The 20,813-nt window shown below is 39.6% G+C and overlaps 1 protein-coding gene across 3 annotated transcripts in view; it reads left to right on the forward strand.

Annotated features, from left to right (window-relative positions):
• The window catches only part of pphln1 (periphilin 1), a 46,098-nt gene that overhangs the window by 22,836 nt on the left and 2,449 nt on the right, over positions 1 to 20,813 (forward strand). For all 3 annotated transcript variants that reach the window (XM_034163394.1, XM_034163392.1, XM_034163393.1), the window contains one exon: positions 13,794 to 13,919. In XM_034163394.1, the coding sequence (XP_034019285.1) occupies positions 13,794 to 13,919 (126 nt within the window). The remainder of the gene's footprint in view (positions 1 to 13,793; positions 13,920 to 20,813) is intronic.

Below are 20,813 nucleotides of genomic sequence, written 5' to 3' on the forward strand. Positions count from 1 at the left end.
CTGTGATTTGGACGATTTATTTTTAAATGGAGTGATGGCCTTAATAAGTGAGCACTGTTAAAACAGTGCAAAGTTCTATAAGTCATTTCCCTTAAACTATTTCTGTCATTTCCTTGAAATCACCATACATTGTTCGACACTGTTATCTGTATTTAAGGTCTGAAATATTTGGCCTCTTGGTTCAATATTTCCAAAGTTATGGCTTGCTGAATGTTTTACTAATTTCCAAATTACAAGGATTTAAAATTCACATCTGTATATCAAGTGCATATTGGTTGTGTTTTGCAAAGTCTGTCCTAAAAGCAATCATGGCACTGAAAGAGCATTTTTTATTTGCACATTCAAAAGATATATGTAGCTGGTTCCTTTTAACCAAACATATTAAGGTTTGAAAACATGGTTTTCATACGTTTGGGTGTTTTTCCCATTTTAGTTGCCATGGCTTTTGTTTACTTACACATATTACATTTATTATTCAGTTTGTTAATGGGTCCTTGGCTGACTTCACGTGTTTCTTGTGGTTTTAAACAGTGACGTTCCCCTGTTTGGTTTCTCATTGTGTAATTAAGCCCTTGTGGCTGAGCTGTCCTTGTGCTTGTGCCAAGGATGAAGCCCTGCTCTACAAGGAAATCGGCACAGATGATTAGCGTTTCATTTTAATACCTCAGAAAACAAATGTGCATTTACTGCATTTACATGTGTTTTACTGTTAGATATAGGGGTCCAAAGCATGAAGTAATTTTTTTAAATACAGTTTTCAGCAAGCTGTAATTTTTTCAAATATGGAACTGTAGGCCAAACATTTTAGAAGTTCAAGACATCAAAGACATCAAGCAATCCCTACAAGTGTCATGCTTGTAGCATGAATGCTTCAAAAGTTATGACATTTGTTTTGTTTTAACCTCAGTATCTCAGAAACTAAAAAAGACACAAATCAGAAAAATTGCACACTAGTTGCTGGGGACAGTGACTTTACTTACATGAAATATCAACTAACTCCAGTATGGTCTCGAGAGGTTTTTGTTTATTTTACAAAAAATGAACCAGAAATAAATTGTGGCTGTGCACGTGTACAGCCGCAAAATTTTAGTTAAAAAAAAATGTATGATGTACATATGTCTAATTTTTGTGTTAGAATGACGTTTTCCCCCTCTATCATATGTTTGAAATTGATGCAGTATGTCTGTAATAAAACAGCTCCCCCATACAAAACCCGCCCAACGACTTTACACCAGTAAATGTGCTGCATGTTCTCACTTTTATTGTGTGCCACAGGCTGCCACCTTTTCATCATAGAGCGAATGCATCTGGACTTTCTTAACTTCCATCTGTCCAGTACATGTTTAGTCCCATTGAAGTGTCTTAATGGCTTTTAAGTGGCACTCGCGCTCGGCCATAAAAGACATCAGGCCCGGGTGCTGTTTACCTGCAGTATACACAGACTTCAGTCACAGGAGAAAAGTTTCAAGTGTTGAGTAAAAGGTTCTTGTAAAGTTGTTCTTCCTGGAAATGGGTCTTTTACAAAGAAAGTTTTATTGTATTGATTCAGTGTTAAATGTATTTATCTGCCTTCTGGTTTAGGAAATAACGTGCTGATTTCCCCATTTTGGGTAAAGGAGTGTAAATGGAATCAGATGTGATCACGGTTACCTTGGGGGCAGCGTGACCACCCAGAACTGGAGAGGCAAACTCAGAAGCTGGAGTTAGAACTTTATCACAGGATCTCAGCCACAAACGTCAGATGAGTGCCTGTGGAACCCCTTTAGATGTCTTTTGACAGTTTGTAATGAACAATCGATTTTCCGTTTGGTGGTTGAAGAGTCTGACTGGCTTGTCTCATAAATGTAGCAGTGACTTTTTAGAAATCCGTTTTTGCGTAACACTCAGTTTTTGAAGTGGAGGTTGTGCAGTTCCTCCCGTCATAAAACCATCAGGTAATTGGGTTGTCGACATGGGATGAACCTAACATTTTTAAGCGGTATGTTACAGTTAGTCCCTCTTGCCAACGGTCATGGCAAAAAATAGTTGTGTGTGGTCTCCTGCTCTTAATACAATTCTGGTTAAAACAATAGAAGGTTTATCCCCAGACTAGCATGACATATGCAAGTAGGCTTTTACAATCACAAAAAACATCATCATGAGCCTGTTACTTTGATGGCCTGAACAACGATGCAGACTGCAAATATTGAGCTAAATTAAATGCTGCTGGACTGGAGTCACGCAAGTACAAGCACCTAGCAGATGTTTAGAAGACCGGCCAAAAAACACAGACAGAAGTAGAGCACGAGGACATACTCGTATAATACTGCTAACTTTTCAAGATTCCAGTAAGTAAATTTGTTTTGCATTTCTGGTCTCTAAAGAACGTTAAATTATTTACTCGTGTTATGCTAGCATTGGCCAAGATCACATGCTAAAACAATAAAGACTTTTTACTTTTAATGTGACTGATTTTAAAAACACAAAATACTGTATTTTCTGGAGTATAAGTCACATCTTAGGTTTTTGTTTTATCACCACTTAAATTTGGGTTTTTTGTGCATTGTTGTAATGTACTTTTTATTCTTTTACAACTAGAGTTTATTTTGTTTAGTGTTTTGATTCCTTGTAAAGTTCTATGTAAATACTCACACTAATAAAAAAATGTCTCTTTTTTTTCAGTATATGCTGCATCGCAGTATAAGTTTCAGGCCCCCAAAAAAGCACGACTTCCACTCCTCCGGAAAATACGGCAACTCAGACCGGACTGACCAACAAACAGTACAGTGGGAGAGTCCAAGGAGCTCAGTGTAGATTTGGGAAAGAGCATCATAGTTACACAAGTCAGAAATGTCTCGTGGAGCCTTTCTAAATAACTGCAGATTCCAACATCATCAGTTCAAACAAATGCAGGCAAGTTATGGGAAGGTGTAACCACTTTGAAGAGGTCTGGAAGAACACCCAAACTGTCACCTCAACTGACAGAAAATTGTTTTGTGACATTCAGGAACCAGCAATTCACAGACTGCTATGAACTGAAAGGCTGTGTTCAAGGAAAAGTGCTCCAAGATCAACACACCAACACCTCTCTCAGATGAGACCAAGATAGTGTTTTGGCCGCAATGAGCATATGCTGTTTGGCGGGAGGAAGGGAGCATGTCCATATAGTGTCTTTTTTTTTTTTTTTCTTTCAGGAAAGTGCAGAGGGTGTGACGCTTTTTCACAGTGTTTTAATCAAGGAAATAGGTGCTGCATATAGGTCTTAGTTTCTGTGACACACCTAACAGCCTTACAAACATTCTAGCGATAAAGCACACCACCAGCAATATTAGGGTTCATTCAATCTGCTCCCATAGTTGAGATCCTCTGCTGGTATTGTGAGGTTTGTTTGACAAGTCATTACACCTCGATATAGTGCAGCAGATAAGTGAAACAATCCTGCAAATGGTGATAAAGCATGAAATTCGGCAAATACTCTTTAGGACACTCCTCTTTTGAAAAAAACGATTGGCCACTTGACTTTTCAATCATGGTCAGGTAGGGGTCAATTGAATCTATGGAGTTACGGATAAAAACAGCAAGAATGGTGACAAAGGTCAGTGTCATTTTGTACAGGGATCAAAATGTAAAGTTGCTCCAATTTTGGTTAAAAAGTGATGCAAATTATTGGTTGAGCTAATAGGATTAATAAATGGAATAGTGTTGACAGTGTTGAATGCTTGGTCTCCAAAGTAAAGGTCAACAAGGTTTATGTCTATTGGATTCTATGACATGTGAAATATATTACCCCGTAACATGATAAGTAAGAATGATACATGGTCCAAACTATCCTTTTTAAACCGTGTTAACTCAACTAGTAATTTGCATAACTTTTTACCAAAATTGGAGCAACTTGAACTTTTGATCCCTGTACAAAATGACACTGACCTTTGTCACCATTCTTGCTGTTTTTATCCCGTAACTCCATAGAATTCAGTCATAGATAGTCCAAACTATACCTTTTTGGAATCTTTATGATCAGGCAAATAATGTGGAATATTTTTCAATATGATTGGAGCATCTTTTAATTTTGACCTCTGTGTAATTCTTCAATTGACCCCTACCTGACCACTGATTGAAAAGTCAAGTGGCTAATCGTTTTTTTCAAAAGAGGATTGTCTGAGCAGTATTTCTGCAGAATTTGATGCTTTTATCACCATTTGCAGGATTCCCCTCTAAATATTCTCGTATCTGCTGCACTAATAGTAACAGATGGCCAAAATAAGCTTCTCCTCTATTTCTTGGTTGTCGGTGTTAAGTCTTGCCCTGTCTGGATTGGTTGCCTGAAAATGAGCTGCAGTAGTGGATACCAATACCTTGCTAAAAGTTCAGACAAGTGCACACAAAAGCTGGAGCACTCTGAAGAAAGATGCTGGGTGCAGTGTGTGTTTGTATATTTATAAACTGTGTTCTTATTTGGAGCAGTTGGAATAAAAGATGCTAGCATTGAGATAGAAAACTCTGTGTGGACGCTTGCCATGAAGGTGAAGGCATTCAACCCAAAGAACACAGGTGTGTTAAGCAAGATAGTGGAAGTATCATGATCTGGAGCCATTGTTTCTGCCTGTGGGTAAAATACAACCCCTGGCAAAATTATGGAATCACTGGCCTCGGAGGATGTTCATTCAGTTGTTTAATTTTGTAGAAAAAAAGCAGATCAGACATGACAAACTAAGTCATTCAAATGGCAACTTTCTGCTTTAAGAAACACTATAAGAAATCAAGAAAAAAAATTGTGGCAGTCAGTAACGGTTACCTTTTTTAGACCAAGCAGAGGGGAAAAAATATGGACTCACTCAATTCTGAGGAATAAATTATGGAATCACCCTGTAAATTTTCATCCTCAAAACTAACACCTGCATCAAATCAGATCTGCTCATTAGTCTGCATCTAAAAAGGAGTGATCACGCCTTGGAGAGTTGTTGCACCAAGTGGACTGACATGAATCATGGCTCTAACACGAGAGATGTCAATTGAAACAAAGGAGAGGATTATCAAACTCTTAAAAGAGGGTAAATCATTGCACAATGTTGCAAAGATGTTGGTTGTTCACAGTCAGCTGTGTCTAAACTCTGGACCAAATACAAACAACATAGGAAGGTTGTTTAAAGGCAAACATACTGGTAGACCAAGGAAGACATCAAAGCATCAAGACAGAAAACTTAAAGCAATAGTCTCAAAAATCGCAAAATGCACAACAAAACAAATAAGGGACGAATGGGAGGAAACTGGAGTCAACGTCTGTGAACGAACTGTAAGAAACCGCCTAAAGGAAAGGGATTACATACAGAAAAGCTAACGAAGCCATCATTAACACCTAAACAGAAAAAAAACAAGGTTCAATGGGCTAAGGAAAAGCAATCGTGGACTGTGGATGACTGGATGAAAGTCATATTCAGTGATGATCTCGAATCTGCATTGGGCAAGGTGATGATGCTGGACACTTTTGTTTGGTGCCGTTCCAATTGAGATTTATAAAGATGACTGCCTGAAGAGAACATGTAAATTTCCACCAGTCATTGATGATATGGGCTGCATGTCAGGTAAAGGCACTGGGGAGATGGCTGTCATACATCATCAATAAATGCACAAGTTTACTTTTACTATTTTGGACACTTTTCTTATCCCATCAATTGAAAGGATGTTTGGGGATGATAAATCATTTTTTCAAGATGATAATGCATCTTGCCATAGAGCAAAAACTGTGAAAACATTCCTTGCAAAAAAACACATAGGGTCAATGTCATGGCCTGCAAATAGTCCGGATCTTAATCCAATTGAAAATCTTTGGTGGAAGTTGAAGAAAATGGTCCATGACAAGGCTCCAACCTGCATAGCTGATCTGGCAACAGTAATCAGAGAAAGTTGGAGCCAGATTGATGAAGAGTACTGTTTGTCACTCATTAAGTCCATGCCTCAGAGACTGCAAGCTGTTATAAAACCAGAGGTGGTGCAACAAAATACTAGTGATGTGTTGGAGCGTTCTTTTGTTTTCATGATTCCATAATTTTTCCTCAGAATTGAGTGATTCCATATTTTTTTTCCCTCTGCTTGGTCTAAAAAAGTAACCGTTACCTGACTGCCACAATTTTTTTTTCCTGATTTCTTACAGTGTTTTTTAAAGCCAGAAAGTTGCCATTTGAAATGACTGTAGTTTTGTGTCATGTCTGTGATCTGCTTTTATTCTACAAAAATTAAACAACTGAAATGAACATCCTCCGAGGCCGGTGATTCCATAATTTTTGCCAGGGTTGTAACTAAAAGGGGGACTAGTTCAAAATTCTTCAACAAAACCCCTAAGCCATTAGCAAGATGGATGGAACTTGGACACAATTCGGTGTTGGAACAGTGGAAATAAAGCAGCTAATAACAAGCATTTGGAATGGCCTTCCCAAAGTCCCTGACCTCAACTCTGTCAAAAAAGATCTGGACTGTGCTCAAGTGTGGGGTCTGCACAAACAATCTTAATTGAGTTCTTCCCATTCTGGCAAGAAGAGTGGTCAGATATTGAACCCTGATTTGGCCAGAAGCTTCGTGAAGGCCCCCCACAAGGGATTGGTCAAGGTGAAAGTTTATTGCATAGTCCACCTCTCCGAGCACACACAGGCACTGCAGTGTTTGATCTGGCGTGCTGTGTTTTGCGGTCCCTTGTTCTGGTGACACCAGCCCATAACTGGCCGAGATGAAAGGCCTGCACGCTGCCCCCCCCAGGGAAGCTTGCAGTAATGACCCCGACCCCTGCCTGCTGTGGTGATTCAACAACCCACAGGCTTTCTGGAGACACCCCACAAGAAACAGGCCAAGGGGGAGACCTAAAGAGCAGTGTTGGCTTGGAGCCACGGTGCCTGTCCTATAAACACAAAGGTCACCAGAAGGTCTTATTCTTGGGGAAACTTAAAAAAATATATATATTCCATTACGAATTATATTTGTATTTTTGAAAATTTAACATCTATCTGTCAGTCAGATCATAATATTCACAACTGTGATCGTTGGGGACCAAGGAGGGCTGAAGACTCTGCAGATGCAGGTTTATCTGTACAAATCATCCGCTGGACTTTTCTCCAGCATTACTCCAGGGACTGTCTTGAAAGAACGATTAATTGGACGTCGCTTCACGAGACGCGCTTTTCTGTTGGACTCCATTCAGCTTTGTGATGGACTGTCTCCTGTCGTTTCTGTGTTCATTCCTCTGCACTTAATGCCGCTTGGTCTGTGGACTCTCTTACTGTTCAAGTGGATTTAGTCATGGCTGGATAATTCCGCTTCTTGGCTTTCAAGGACAAATGGCTTAATCACAGAGTGAGCAAAAGAAGTTTTACTGTAATCACAGCTGGCCTCATTTTCTCCACCTTGCTCCTTCTTTTGACCTTTGCAGTAATATTTATGGGCAGTGAGCCGCCAGTCGACTCTGTAGACTTGCTCATCACGGCCTGGTTGTCACTGTTCTGTTAAGATATAAAGCTTCTCTGACATGTTGCCTTCTGTGTGTATTGAGCTTCATTCTTTGGTGCTCTTCACCAGTCACGCCTTTTCTGTACATTAAACAGCTCACTGGGTTTTAGGCCTCGATACCACACAAGGTCAGGCTGTAGAGTTGTGCTGACTGTAAATGATTTTAATTGGTTTCTTGCACCTTTGCCCTGCTCCTCAAGGACAAAGGACAAGATGGTAAGAGCCGACATAGTATTGAGGACCCTAGAAACTAGAAGAGGCCAAGGGTCCTGCTGGGTGGTTGCCATGCAGGACCAAGGCAGTTCTGTAGTGTGGAAGATGCCTCAACATGTAGGACCAGTGCATGCTTCCAGACGTGACCTCACATCAGTAAAGTATAATGCTGTGTGACATGTTCAGATGAATGAATGAATGAATGAAAACTGTTTAATTCGAACATTTGATACAACAACAATTACAAGATAGATCAGTAAAGACAACAACAAAAAAGTTCCTACTGTGTACCCAACATGTCTGAAAAGGGGTAGGGTGAAGCATCAGCTTATTATCCCTACCCCTTCTTTCCCCCACAACCAGTAATACCCTTTGCCACATATACACATAGATTCCTACACACCTAAACCGATATCAATATATATATATACACTATATATATATATATACACACATCAACATACATACACATATACACACATATACATATATACATATATATATACACAAACATAAATATACACCTACACATACAAAATACTATATATTTACAAGCCGAAGCAAAAACAAAAACACCCTAACCCTCATTACCCTTCCTCCTCCCTATACCTAGAAAAAACATATTTTTGTACCGCTGTTTGAACTGGTTCATGCTTGGACATTGCTTGAGCCCACTCCCAATCTTCCACATCCTCACCCCACAGACAGAAATACAGAAACCTTTTAATGTTGTTCGTGCCCACTGATGCTTTAAATTAAATTCCCCCTCAGGACTGTAATCCACTGATCTGTTAAAAAACATATTTTAATATTTGCTGGAAGTAAATTGTTTATTGCTTTATACACAGTTGTACTGTTTGAAAATGAACCAAGTCTGTGAATTTTAAGAATTTGGATTGTAAAAATAGTGGATTTGTATGATCTCTATAGCCAGTATTATGAATAATTCTTATAGCTCTTTTCTGCATTACTGATAGTGATTGTGTTGTACCTTTATAAGTTATTACCCATACCTCTGCACAGTACTGTAAATATGGTAAAACCAGTGAGCAGTAAAGAATGCGGAGTGAGTTTGTCCAGAATATGTTTCGCTTTGTTTAGAACGGAAATGCTTCTTGACAGTTTACTTTGTATATGTTTTATATGAGTCTTCCAGTTTATCTTATCATCTATTATCACCCCCAGAAACTTATTTTCATGTACCCTTTCAATATCTACCCCCTCGACTTGTAACTGAACCTGTATGTCTGTATTACAATAGCCAAATAACATGTATTTTGTTTTACTAAGTTTAATGATAATTTGTTTCTGTCAAACCATATTTTCAATTTTCCCATTTCTATACTGATCCTCCTCAGTAACTCCTGCAAATCCCCCCTGAACAAAAAATGCTTGTGTCATCTGCAAATAATACTAATTTTAATATTTTGGAAACATTGACAATATCATTTATATAAATTAGAAACAGTTTTGGACCCAATACTGACCCCTGTGGGACGCCACAAGCATTGTCCAAGCATGATGATGTATATTCCCCCAACTTCACAAACTGTTTTCTGTTACTTAAGTAGCTTCTCACCCAGTGCAACACCAACCCCCTAATCCCATACTGTTCATGTTTATTGATTAATATGTCATGATTGATTGTATCAAAGCCTTTTTAAGGTCTATAAATATTCCAACTGAATGTAATTTGTGGTCTATGGCGTTTGTAATCTCCTCAACTGATTCTATTAATGCAAGTGATGTTGAACTATGTGCTCTGAATCCATATTGACTATCAGTAAGTAATTTATGTTATTATGAATTTGTCTAATCTATTGAATAACTTTTCTAATAATTTGGAAAATTGTGGAAGCAAAGAAAACAGGTCTATAATTTGTGAAGTGGTGTCTATCCCCAGTCTTATACAGCGGCACAACCTTAGCTATTTTCATTTGATTGGGAAATTTACCGGTTTGAAATGATAAGTTACAGATGTATGTTAATGGTTCTACAATCCATTCAATGACCTGTTTTACCACCACCATATCAATTTCATTTAAATCGGTAGATGTTTATATTTACAATTATTCACAATGTCTATAATTTCTTTTCCATCCACTGCTGTGAGGAACATTGAACAGGGATTTCTTTCTATGAGATTATTATCCCAATCCTCAGGTTGGGAATCGGGAATTTTTTCTGCCAAGCTTGGTCCAATATTTACAAAAAAATTATTAAAACCGTTTACCTCATCCTTATTTTCCTTCTTGACATTATTATCAATGAAATACTGAGGGTAACTCTGTTTTTTATTACCATTTTTGATAATGCTATTTAATATATCCCATATTCCTTTAATATTGTTTTTGTTATTATATGTTACTATAATATTCCTTCCTACATACCCGTATAATATTAGTTAATCTATTTTTGTATTTCTTATATCTATTTTCTGCCTCTTTAGTCTTTAGTTTTATGAATTCTCTATACAGTGTATTTTTCTTATTACATGCATTTCGTAACCCTTTCGTCATCCATGGTCGAGCTTGGATTTTTTGTTTTCTGTAGTCTTGTTTAATTGGACAATTTTTATCATATAATGATGTAAATATTTGTAAAAAAGTTTCATATGCACTATCAACATCACTTTCACTGTATACCTTTTCCCCAGTTTTGCTCCTGTAATCCTTCTTTAGTGTGTTCATGTTTTCCTCTGTCCGCACTCGCCTGTATTTTATTTTCTCCTCTGGCTGATTCCGCCGATGGTTTCTATTATAAACGATGAAAACTGGTAGATGATCACTAACGTCATTGATTAATAATCCACTCACAGTGTTATTCTCAATATCATTGCTGAATATATTATCAATTAAGGTGGCACTATGGGATGTAATTCTGCTTGGCCTGGTGATTTTTGGATATAAACTCATACTGTACATTATACTGATAAATTCATCTGTTATTTTATGCTTATTTGGATTGAGCAGATCGATATTTAAGTCACCACAAATGAACACAGTTTTTTGATTAGTTTTTGAGAACATTTTTCCCATACAGTCAGTGAATGTTTCAATACTAGATCCTGGTGCTCTATATATACAGCTGACTAATACATTTTTGCTTTTTTCTTCACATATTTCAATAGTTATACATTCTAATAAGTTATCAATCACAGTTGTCATATTGTCTACTATTTTATAATCCATGTTCTTATCCACATACACAGCCACTCCTCCTCCACTCTTATTCTTTCTGTTTACACAATTAAATTCATATCCATCCAGTTCAAAATCCATTCCTTTATCTTCATTGATCCATGTTTCTGATATAGCAATTATGTTAAATATTTTTTTAAACTGACTTAAATATTCTTTAATGTTGTTAAAGTTTGCATATAGACTTCTGCTGTTGAAATGGATTATTGATAATTTGTTAGCCGTTCTAATGATCCGATTAAACTGTTCATCTGTATAATAGCAACAACTGTCATTGATATTTGAGAAGAAATTATTGTCCGGGTCTATATCGTGCTCCAAGTCCAGTACATTGTGGTCTGTGTATTTAAATGTTCTCAGTTCTACTTTTCCATGATCAGCAATCCTTTGAGTTATATCCTTCTTGTCTCCAGATGTAGATGATGTAGTAGATGAATAGGTTCCTCTGGTCTCTGTCATGGTGTTGTGATGTGTTCGTGTCCTCATACCTTATTGGTCATATTGTCCAGATCCTCGATGTTCCTGATTACCATAACCTTCGCTTGTTCTGGTGTTCCATTCAATTTGATAAATGTTTTGCAGTTGGATGTCCATGTCTGTTGAATTTTTCCCTGCTTTTTTAAGAAACGAGCTTTCCTGGCGATGTCTGCGTTTCTTTTGGTCAGATGTTCATTGATGAATACGTTTGTTCCTTTGAGTTTCCGTCCCTGTTTTAACAATGCCATTTTATGTTTTCTGTTGACAAACCCCATTATAACTGCTCGCTTGTCTCCATCCTCTCTCCTGGGCAGGGGGTGGCACGCTTCAATGTTATTACAGTCCATTGAATACCTTTAGATTGCAGGAAGTCAGCCACCTGTTGTTCCACTGAGCTGGCCTCCTGCTCGCTGGCCTCCCCTCCGCTGTCTTCTGACACCGCCCGTGCGTAGGATCGAGGTTTAATATGAATTCCTGTAATAATAACGTCGTTCATCCTTGTGTACTGTTCCAACTCCGCAACACGGTTCTCCAGGTGCACCAGACGCCGGTCTTTCTCGGCATTCTGGATCCGGAGAGCCTTCACTTCTTCCACCAGCTCCATAATGGATTTCTGCTGCATTTTAACCACAGAGATTTCCTCAGACAAAAAGTCCAGGGACTTCTTGATATCGTCTCCCTCCTCCGCCGTCAGTGCCTTCTTCGGACCCATGGTCAGATAACTTTGCGCTGGCGCCTCGGGCCTCGGTAAAGCCGCGCCGATGGAACTGCGCTGACGCCTCGGGCTTCAGGTGGAGCCGCGCCGGTGGATGTGCGCTGGCGCCTCGGGCTTCAGGTGGAGCCGCGCCGGTGGATGTGCGCTGGCGCCTCGGGCTTCAGGTGGAGCCGCGCCGGTGGAACTGCGCTGACGCCTCGGGAGACAGTCCAGGGTCCGGTTTTGGATTGTCGGTTTGGGCGTAATGATCAGTCCTATTGGTTGTTCAGGCTTCCAATGGATCCATTAGGAAAATTTAAATGTTGCAGCTACAATAGCAAAATGCTGTTTTACCTGCATTTTTGGTAAATGTCCACCAGGTGGCGATATTGCTCCATTTCAAGCACCTTGAGTATATGCTACTGTGGGACACCCCTATCAGTGACTAGCCTGTTGCTTGTATTAGTAGATGGGTAAAGACAATGGCAGTGATACCAAAACTGTCTCTGCAAAAACAAGTAGACAAGAATGAACTATAACTGATTACAAGTTGCATTGTGGAGTATTCATCCATTTTCTAACCCCATTTATTCCAGTGAAGGGTCTTTTGGGGTGGAGGTTAGAGCCTATCCCAGGAGTCGCTGGGCAAAAGGCAGTGTACACCTTGGACAGGATGCCAGTCTGTCACAGGGCCTACACATTACGGAGTATCATATCATTTAATTCTTTACTAGCTGGGGTACCCGGCGCTGCCCGGGTTAACCTGTTTTAGACATAAGCCAAATGTCATATCATTTAAATCAAAAGAATTGCCCAACATTTGTCTTTGTAATGCTGATGTCTTATAAATATAATTGTTAATGGGCTAAAGTTTGTCCAGCAGAACTATAAGAGGTGGACTCCCCAGACTAAGTGGAAACACTTGGTTAAAAGACAAACACATTTGAAGTCCTTCATGCAGACTTTGTTTTGCAATCAAATTTCTAACAAAATTACACACAAAAGGTAGGTAACAGTAAATGTAAGTATCAATGAATCAGAATTGAGGTAGTGGTGTATTTCACTGTTTTTTGCCTTGCAATTTTACAAACATAAAATGAATGTATTCAGACAGGAACGTAAACTCGGTTGTACAGGACAGTCACGTGCTTAACAGTTGAGAACACAAAGTAGCTGAAGGAAGGGATTAAATAAACAGAGATGGCCAACACATATACAGGGCTGGAAATTTGAATCTGCCTGGTCATACCCACAGCCTAAGCTTGTTGTTTTGCTGAGTGTGCTGTGGCTGTGCTGAGTGTGCTGTAGAAAGGGATTAAATAAACAGAGATGGCCAACACATATACAGGGCTGGAAATTTGAATCTGTCTGGTCATACCCACAGCCGGCTATTTTCCGGGGTAATTTTCAGTTCAGCTTTTTAAAAAAATGGTACCAGTTTGTTCCCCATGTCATGAGGATTCAGAATATATATAGTTTTTAGGGCTGCATTTTATAGTTTGGGAGTTTATCCCGGACGGACAGACAGACGTAGCCCTTTATGTATATAGATTTGTTGTTGCTGCTCATGGTTTTTTTGAATTCATAGAACCCGAGGAGGTTTTAGCATCATAACAAGTCTGTGGTTCTGTCTCTCGCTTGCATTCCATTTAAATTACTTTTTTTTCCCCCATTACAGCTGCCTAAACATGGATTTTCTTTACAGTACGGCTCCATCTGTTGCCTTTACCTTTCAGGAGGAGAGTCATCCTCCAGAAGCAGAGAAAGAGCCTCCAGTTGTGGAAGCGAACCAGAAGTCGGCGCATGAATTTCAGGAGCGACGGGCGCTAGCCATTGCAGCCAAAGCCCAGGAGATAGAAAAGGTAAAGCTGTATTCTGGGCAACTAATCCAAACTCCACCTACCTAGATTTAAGATTTAAGTTAAATTTATTAATGTTGCAGCAACTCCAGGGCACATAGTATGAACTTGAATTTTTATTATATTTTTAGTAGCATTTTGTGAATGATTAAGAAGGGTTTTTTTTAATGGGGATGTAAAATTTCTCTCGAATTTCATGGCTTCCAAGTTGTCCCCTTCGAAAATAGACATTTAAGCTTGTCTTTACAAGGAGGATAATTTTTGAGACGTCACTATAAATGTCACCTTGAGAATTCATACCACATACTGTACCCCTGGCATGCATTCCAATAGCTATGGTGGCCTTGGGTCCTTTGACTCACACTTGGATTCTTTTACTGGAGAGGGTATTACTGGAACTGCCAGCTATTATGTTCCTAACAAGGCAGCAAACTGTCCACCCGTCCCGGTAGTAGGGACATCCTAAAATACACCAGCCGCTGTCACTCTGTTACCATCCAAATGTCAGCTTATACGACCATATTCAGACGCGGGTTCGTTATTGGCCAGAGTAGCTGACAGTGTAGTGAAACTTAGCAGATTTACGAGCCTTTCCCCAAGCGGCTGTTAATCACCCACTGCAAGTGCCTGACTGGTGCTCGGGTTGGCCCCCCCCACTCCGGTTAAATACACCACATGGCTCACACTCGTCACAACTCTTCCCCCACGGCCTCCATCTTTACAGACACACATCCAGAGTTTGGAAACATGTGGATCGTCTAATTAGGTTGGTTAATTCACAAATTACAGGATATTGGCAGGAGTTTGCGGTTGTTTGTGCAGATTCATTCTGACAATGAGGCTAATTAAAGCAAGTCTATATAGGAACATATGGCACATAAATGAATGCACCAACTCGCGCGTACCTTAAACATGGAGGTGAAAATAGGGAGGTGGACCACTTACGGGTTGGAACCACCCGAGGCTGAAGGTTTCAGCTCGGCTCTGTTATCTAATGAAGGCCATTCCTGCACCAGTGAGCACTACTGCTGCTTTAGTGGGACCATTAAACCCTGAGCGGGCGCTGCCCTGGAGCGCACACCAGCTCTCACATTGAGCTGCACCACACGGCTCACGGAGCTGCATCTCAGATCCTATAGGTTTTTATACGATTGTTGCTGACGCTGCAGCTTCTGGACTGTTTTATGACCCGCGCATTTCTTCCCCCATCTGTGTCTGTGTTCTTTTGTCTCGTTCACATCCATCTAGTAAACCGCATGTAATGCTTGAGCGCCGGTTTGCAAGTGTGACCAGGTCAGAACAATAAGTATTCTTTCCAAAAAAATTTTGGTTGAGTGTTTTCCTTTTGCCTGCATGCATATAATGTAAGATGGGAAACGGAAAGATTACATTCTGAGAATCTTTGACCCGTTTCTATCGCAGGAACTCAACCAACTTCCCAGATGTCGCAAGCGTTTATGTGAATGGCCCCGTAATTGAGCTTCTCAGCCATTGTGTCTCCATTGCTTTGAGGATGCACCAGGCTCAGGCAGCTACATATGCAGCTACGGCAAGCATGATCATACTAGTGGTAGCTACCAACAAACGTCAACGTAAGACAGGGATGAACAATCTCTTGGTGGATTTCTAGCTAAAGGGGCCTCTGGATTTTTGAGCCGTGAGCGCGCTCCTCATTCTCTTAATTTTTCCCTGCTAAACCTTAAAGAGCACATGTCTGTGAGTCATACTTACCTTTTTATGTTAAACTGACCTGTTACTGTCTTCTGAAACAGTTGATAGACGTATTTTATAACTTAAAAACGGGAGGGATGCTAACGTGTTAGCATGTCTATGGCATTTTCAATGCTAAAGTTAACATTAGAGTCATATACGTTACACCCCGGGTAATTTTGGGTTTTAGCTGTTTGTTTTGTTTGTTTTCACCACTTTCATCCCTGATAAGAGGACATAAAAGTTTGCTTGCTATACTGTAAAACTCAATGAGTTAGTTGATCTCAAACCGTTTGAGGAAACCGATTGCCTTAAACCATTTGAGTTTGCCAACTTACCGGTAAATAAAATCATTTTCAAAAATTTTATTGTTAAGTTTTAGTAACTTAATTTATAATTAATTAAACTTATGTAAATCTTGTTTATGTTTTTCAATAAAAAAGACAAATTTATGCCTAAAAAAATTTGCATTACATTTTGGATTAGATTTTTTGATGCATTCTTTGATTACTTGTTGACTGTGTTGTGTTGTTATGACTCCGCCCATTCGCTCCTCTCAGGATGCAAACTCACGATCTCTGGCATGGAAGTCAGACTCTCTAACCAGAAGGCTAAAACCCAGGGCTCTGTCCTTGTGACCAGAGAATCCTTTTGAGCTGTTGGGAGTGGGGTTTACTAACTACATCTGCACAGCGACACCTGCTGGCCTCCGTTACATAAACTCAATTAAAATGAGTGAATGGAGTGCACTGGAAATACATCACCAACACTTAAATGCCCCAAAACTTTAAATGCATTTAAAGGAACTGAGTTGTTATGACAACAGTTCATTTTTTTGAGTTAGTTTAATTAATAGAAATGAGTGACTAGAAGTTTTTCAAAGTTTGAGTTACATTAACTTAATTATTGTATTAAAATGGAGTGTTCGGTTTGACAGTGTGGCCATCGCTAGGATTCTATATTGTCTCACTTGTCAGAAGATAAAAGCAGGACTACCACATTTTCCAGTCTTTAATTTGAGACTTTTATGCATTGTAGTGTACTTTTTAATTATTGGCATTTGTTCTTTTTATTATTGCAGTTTATTTTGTTTGGTCAATTGATTTCTGGGAATGTCCAATATATGGTTAGTAAATAATAGTGACAAGTAATTCATAGTTGATTATTAAAACACACCACAGTATAAGTCGAAGGACCTCCCAAACTAGTTAAAAATTAAAAATTAAAAAAAAACTGGGACCTATACTCTGGAACATATTGTAGTTTACATTTCTTTCTTTCCTTCTACTTTAACTTGATCGCAAATGTAATGCCAATTCTTAAATAAAATATCTGTTACAATAGAAATACAGATTTATAAAACACCTGTATTTCATTATATTTAAGCACACATGTGAGTCTCTGTCCCTGTGTCACCGGTGTCCGGTAGCATTTGTTGGTTTTGCGTTCTGCGCCACTTTTGTTGAACGTGTTCCTTCAGACACGTAGTTCTGCTTCAACTATTTAAACTTTTCTCGGCACCATTTAATTCTGAGGGTATGTGTGCCAACATGCCACGCAGACATCCTCCTTGGAGCTCCTCCGTTACAAAGAAAGCCAGTCACGCCTGGACCTCCTCATCGGTCCATCTGTTGCCTCTGCTAGTCAATCTGTTTTATTTCTTACACTCACTTTTGGAAATGGCATTTGTGGCTTGTCTTTCGTGAGCTTGACCACTTGGATTCAAGCCCTGCCCAACAGTTTTTCAGGACTTTTCAGGAGTACCTACTTTGGAGCAAGGCTGCCCAAAGAAATTCACCTTTTCAGTGGCGGCCCCTGGATGAATGATTGATTGGTTGATGGAGAAGAGAAACCCACCGGCTACATCTGGTCGCCCCCGGCACAGCTTGTCACATTGAACTATAGGACTTTGCAGCAAAGTTTGTGTAGCACCGTGTTTGTCCAGATGGTTGGCTTTCAGCACCCTATCTGGTCTAGCCATCTCTCCCATACACACGGACACAAAACGCGCCCAGTTCATTCTTATCTCCTTTTAAAACGCTGAAGCCGTCTCTTTGCTTCTCAGATCTTGGGGAGAACTTTCCGTCAAGAGCCAGATGCTGTGCTGGGCGCTGCTCTACCGGTGCCTCACTGTGTGTTTGTGTAGCTAAGTGAAATTGGTCTGCTGAAATTCAACCTGAACCCACTCTCATTGTTGACGTTGACATTGGCTTCAGTACAGGCTAACTGGTTACACTGAGTGACGCGGCACCTCAGCCAATAAAGGGTTTAATGTTTTAGTCCTTATAGTCCAGACTGCGATACAAAAGAGATTAATTTCATTTCTTGAGGATTTTTAAACGTGTTTGGCTACAAGGTGGAAACCAAAGGTTCCAGTTCACTGACGGTTCTCCCGATGGTACTGTGGACCATTTATTCATAGCTTCCTCAATGTAGTACTGCCATCATCCACAGCTTTAACAACATAGAAGGAAAGCTTTACATTTTGAAGTTCTTCAACAGTGCACCCCAACCCCACCCAGAGTCCAGATTTGGTCCCATACTGTCTGATGGGATATCTGGAGGACAGAAGTACAGTTTTAGCACATTGTTATCTAGGAAATGCGTTCTCCAGTTTTCACAGAAGTTGTTATGGTTTCGCTGATTGGATACTTCCTCAGATACTCTAAATTAGCTTCTGCCGCTTTAATTTCAGTACAGTTTGATCTGTTGTTTTCCACTCTGTTGCAGTTGAGGACAGATTAAAGTAAAGCCGCCTGTGTAAATGATTTGTACATTATCTATTATTTCAGTTTTTTTGCAAATCCCTTCCACTTTGTCAAACGTTGCAGAGCAAATAACCCCATGAATGTGGCATTAATTTCCTCTAACGTTACTTGTGGCTGCTCTTTTCTCTCCCTTTGGCACATCTACATCAACAGGTTGTGTTGCATGTCTTAAAATGTCACTGTCGTGTTTCACAGCAGATCATGTACAGTAGTGTTCAGAAGAATAGTAGTGCTATGTGACTAAAAAGATTAATCCAGGTTTTGAGTATATTTCTTATTGTTACATGGGAAACAAGGTACCAGTAGATTCTCACAAATCTAACAAGATCAAGCATTCATGATATGCACACTCTTAAGGCTATGAAATTGGGCTATTAGTAAAAAAAAAAAAAAAAAGTAGAAATGGGGGTGTTCACAATAATAGTAGCATCTGCTGTTGACGCTACAAACTCAGAACTATTATGTTCAAACTGCTTTTTTTAGCAATCCTGTGAATCACTAAACTAGTATTTAGTTGTATAACCACAGTTTTTCATGATTTCTTCACATCTGCGAGGCATTAATTTAGTTGGTTTGGAACCAAGATTTTGCTCGTTTACTAGTGTGCTTGGGGTCATTGTCTTGTTGAAACACCCATTTCAAAGGCATGTCCTCTTCAGCATAAGGCAACATGACCTCTTCAAGTATTTTGACATATCCAAACTGATCCATGATACCTGGTATGCGATATTTAGGCCCGACACCATAGTAGGAGAAACATGCCCATATCATGATGCTTGCATCACCATGCTTCACTGTCTTCACTGTGAACTGTGACTTGAATTCAGAGTTTGGGGGTCATCTCACAAACTGTCTGCAGCCCTTGGACCCAAAAAGAACAATTTTACTCTCATCAGTCCACAAAATATTCCTCCATTTCTCTTTAGGCCAGTTGATGTGTTCTTTGGCAAATTGTAACCTCTTCTGCATGTCTTTTATTTACCAGAGGGACTTTGCGGGGGATTCTTGCAAATAAATTAGCTTCACACAGGCGTCTTCTAACTGTCACAGCACTTACAGGTAACTCCAGACTGTCTTTGATCATCCTGGAGCTGATCAATGGGTGAGCCTTTGCCATTCTGGTTATTCTTCTATCCATTTTGATGGTTGTTTTCTGTTTTCTTCCATGTGTCTCTGGTTTTTTGTCCATTTTAAAGCATTGGAGATCATTGTAGATGAACAGCCTATAATTTTTTCCACCTGCATATACGTTTTCCCCTCTCCAATCAACTTTCTAATCAAACTACGCTGTTCTTCTGAACAGTGTCTTGAACGTCCCATTTTCCTCAGGCTTTCAAAGAGAAAAGCATGTTCAACAGGTGCTGGCTTCATCCTTAAATAGGGGACACCTGATTCACACCTGTTTGTTCCACAAAATTGACAAACTCACTGACTGAATGCCACACTACTATTATTGTGAACACCCCCTTTTCTACTTTTTTACTATTAGCCCAATTTCATAGCCTTGAATGCTTGGTCTTGTTGGATTTGTGAGAATCTACTGGTACCTTGTTTCCCATGTAACAGTAAGAAATATACTCAAAACCTGGATTAATCTTTTTAGTCACATAGCACTACTATTATTCTGAACACTACTCTATCTTTGAAGTTTTGGTATCTGGGGCTCTGTAGGTCATTGGCATCTGCACATGTACATCATAGGATTCAACTGGCGCACTCTATTGTGAAGAGAGGGTAACGAAAGTGTGGTTCTCAAGGTTAAGACAGGCTGGTGTTGGAATGGGGTCTAGACATGTTGAAGCTTTGGGCATTTGTTCAAGAAGACCATAACATGTCCAGATTTTGACTTGAGAAGCAAGAGGGAGCTGGATGTCACATGGTCAACACATTATGAACAGTCATTGCTTTTCCACATGACTAAATGATGAGTGCTTGTTTCCTCAATGGATGACTGTTTGGTGGAGGCTGTGTTGTGGTCTGGGCTGCCATCTGTTCTCAGTTTTAGACCATAGCTGATTTTTGTCCAAGTAAATCTTCCGGTGCAACATTACAGCAAGATTTTGTAGGCATTTATCTTCCTTGTGTTGTTACCATATGGTGTTTGAGTGGGACAATGAACCAATATGGCGGCAATGACTCTGACGATCACCTGACATGAATCCAGTGGAACATCACTGGGATGAACTCTATCAGTGTGTGCATTGGCAGCCAAACCCATCATGTAATGTTGTCCTATCTCAAGCCTAGAAATAACACTGGTTGGAAAATAGTCAAGAATCCTTGAAGAAAATTTTCTTCTACATTTGTTATTTTGATGGTTTTCAAGTGTAGCTTTTATACAAAAGTGTCACTCACATTTGTCCTGCATTCTTCTGTGCAGGGTTCCTGTCTGGGGCTTTTATACTGTCCCCCTGTGTTT

This window comes from Thalassophryne amazonica, chromosome 22 (assembly GCF_902500255.1).
Source record: "Thalassophryne amazonica chromosome 22, fThaAma1.1, whole genome shotgun sequence".
Classification (NCBI taxonomy): Eukaryota; Metazoa; Chordata; class Actinopteri; order Batrachoidiformes; family Batrachoididae; genus Thalassophryne; species Thalassophryne amazonica.